The sequence below is a fragment of the Tasmannia lanceolata genome, unplaced genomic scaffold, assembly GCF_043159265.1.
Source record: "Tasmannia lanceolata isolate RefF3 unplaced genomic scaffold, GAP_Taslan_0.1 ptg000134l, whole genome shotgun sequence".
NCBI classification, from domain to species: Eukaryota; Viridiplantae; Streptophyta; class Magnoliopsida; order Canellales; family Winteraceae; genus Tasmannia; species Tasmannia lanceolata.
In genome coordinates this window covers 78,037-80,953 of record NW_027518810.1, presented here as the reverse complement: position 1 = coordinate 80,953, position 2,917 = coordinate 78,037, and the positions used below count along the sequence as shown (strand labels likewise).

The following is a 2,917-nucleotide window of genomic DNA, read 5'->3' as shown; positions in this document are numbered from 1 at the left end:
CCAGCTGAAAAGCCGTTGCGCCCCTATTAGCCCTTATTAGTATAGTACAAGTGTTGCCGTTGCGCCCCTATTAGTCAGGCGCGCGTACTCTTCTTCTGCGAGACTCCATCCAAATCCGCCACTCGTTGGTTGGTGTTCAATTCTGTTCTGTGAGACTATGCCTTCAATTCCATTCTTCGTCTCCCTAGTCGCAGTCTTCTTGCGGGCCCCAACCCAACATGCATTTTAGAGTGCCGTGCCGGGGCGATAGGCGCGCCGCAGTCACGCATTCGAGCAAGAGCCTTTCTTCGCTATGTAAATAGAGGGCCGGAAAAAGTGCCAGACCCTCAACAAAAGAATGGATTAAGGTGATAGAGTGTTATCAGGGGCTTCGGAATTGCAAAATTTTCTCTTTTTTTTTTTTCGTAAGCGGGTTTCGCTCATCAAGTTCTTGTTTGATCTGCCGCTGTTAGAACACCACAATATTCGTCCTTTTGGGGTTAATGCTCTCAATGGTGAATCGATCATTCGCTATCCTTTGAGTGATGAGAGGACGGAATGGAAGAGAAGTAATGAAACCTGCGATTGCTACTGAATAACCTCCTTTGACTTTTTCCATAATAAACCCTTTGACCTTTTTATTCGTTCGCCAAATCTTGTTCAGTTCCATCCAAGCTCGGTTTTGTCTGAATCTTCGTGGAAGAAGAAGAAGCGGTTCACCAGCCACTACATCTGTGGATCCCACCAAATCATTAAACCTGGCGGCTGCTCGCTCTTTGATCAGTGATTCACCGGCCACTAGATCGATGAAGAATCTCTCCAAAATCCGCTTTTTGATCAGTGATTCACCAGCCACTACATCCAGGGATCCAACCTTATTCTCAAACCTGGTGGCTCGGTTGATTGGCACTCCTGTAGGCTCATCTTGCATACAAATTCTGGGGGTCCCAGGTCCTGCATCCACCAAGAACATTTCTTCCCTTAAGCGTAAAACTTCAGATTGTAAGGCGTTTCCACTACATAAGCAAAAACTGGAATTAGATCTTGGAAATGATCGACTCAAATAGATGCTCATCATAAGCTTTTTTTTTTTATTCCTCCTCTTCCTATTGATCAGAAGCATCCAGCAGCGCCACGCCAGTAGAAAGAGTTCAGCTACTAAGCTAAGCTGCTGTTGGGGAACTCGGTAGAAGCGATTTGCCGCTTCCGCCTCTCTAGGCTTCACAATAGCTCCCCCTATATAGAATGCAAAATTCGCCTTCTCCCCTCCTCCGAAAGGAATTGAAAATTCCGAAGGATTACCCTTTTGAGCAGGGGGCTCCGAGTCCTGTGTTGACAAAGATCAGATAGGATCCTGCTGTGATCCTCGATCTCTTCCTGAATATTGATCAACGTTCTATCGATATTCAGGAATTGCCCACGCGACCCCTCATCCATTAGTGCATCCATGAAGTCAGAAATGCTTGATTGTATTCAGAACCTCGTAAATCAAAGCCCAGTTGGGCAAAGAGGAGCTGTGAAAGAATTTTGATTTGCTCCTTGTAGCTCCAGAGCATCCCTACCTTAAGAAACCTACGCAGTGCTTCGTCGTAGGCTCCAGGTGTGGCTGCTCTTTGAAGTTCCTCGTAGACAAACCTGACGTAGTCAGGGTCCTCCTCGTAGGACAAGTAATGGGCCAATAGGGCCTCCTCAGAAGGAGTGGCCGCATAAGCGGTTGTTATCCCCCATTTAAGGGATAACTAAAGCACTAGCAGAGCTAGTCCTGTTCTTCCCACAGCACTAGGAAATATGGTCCGAATAATCTCTATAGTAGTTCCATGAACAATCCTTTTAGGGATACTAAGGACGTTTCCAATACCGACAGCAGCTCCCGCTGAAGCAATTGTAGCTGCTCCGAAAAACTAGATACCAACCTAATCTCCACCCTCCCTCTCAAGCCAATTAGAATCCTACTGCTATAGTTATATGTCTTTTCATTCCCATCTTTTTCTCACGGCCCATGCTTAAAACTGAACCAAAAAAGTATGCGATGACAACTTTACAATACCATTTGGGGTCACTGAAACGAACGCACCGAGAACGAAATAAACCTGATAAAGAATCAAATAGTAGTTTACCGTGGTATCTTCACTTTCGCTTCACAAGAACAAGAGAGACGGATAATTACTGAGTTCCCCATACTGTGATAATCTCGAGTGCTTTTGCGAAGAGCTCACTATATGGGTTAGCCTGCAACTCAGCCGATAAGAAAGTGAGAGCCACAATATCTCCTGAATCCACTGGATTTATGAAAGAAGCGAGGTTTTGCGCTAGGCTGAGCCACCAAGCAACGATTGAGCGCGCTAGCGCGAAAGCCATTGATCGATAGTTATACAAGGCGATCTCCGATCCCTACAGAAGATAGCTTTCAGAAGCCCGATGCTTAAACTAAAATTGCGCGATGAACTCATCAGATGAACTACTACAGGAAAGAAGACCAATTCGACCGAAGACCCTAGAGACCGTTACAAGACAGCTCGACCGGGAAGTAGCATATCTTTCAAGAAAAAAATTTGGATTGACGGATTGAGGACTAGAGTCATGCTTTAACAATTTCCAATACCTACTGTTGATCCTGCTGATGTAATTGTTGCATAAAAAGCTTCTATTTCTTTAGCACCTACAGTCATGCTGACCGAAGCACCTGTACTTCAATCGATTAACCAAGCACGGGAGATATTCGCTAAACAGATAACCGGGATATTGAATAAAAGAAGGGAACCGTATTCGTGGACAGATGAGCGTTTGCGACCGTTTACAAGAGTTAATACCGAAACAGACAATTCCAGATGCCCTCAGACAGATGCCACTAAACAAGTAAAGTACAACAGACAGTATTCGCGGATCGGGAAGACCAACTCTCATTCAAGGAAGTGGAGACCGTTGACGACAGCAGGCC

The 2,917-nt window shown here is 45.4% G+C and overlaps 1 protein-coding gene across 1 annotated transcript; it reads right to left on the bottom strand.

Moving 5' to 3' along the window:
- Positions 1-328: 328 nt before the first annotated feature.
- On the bottom strand, positions 329-2,463 carry LOC143866494 (small ribosomal subunit protein bS1m-like). Its single transcript, XM_077375971.1, has one exon. It carries the CDS (start codon positions 1,100-1,102, stop codon positions 449-451), a length of 654 nt encoding a protein of 217 aa, XP_077232086.1. The 5' UTR covers positions 1,103-2,463; the 3' UTR covers positions 329-448.
- Positions 2,464-2,917: the final 454 nt, after the last annotated feature.

Bases quoted from the DNA above. Each gene is read 5' to 3' on its own strand.
- LOC143866494 (XM_077375971.1), bottom strand. From the start codon at position 1,102: ATGCTTCTGATCAATAGGAAGAGGAGGAATAAAAAAAAAAAGCTTATG.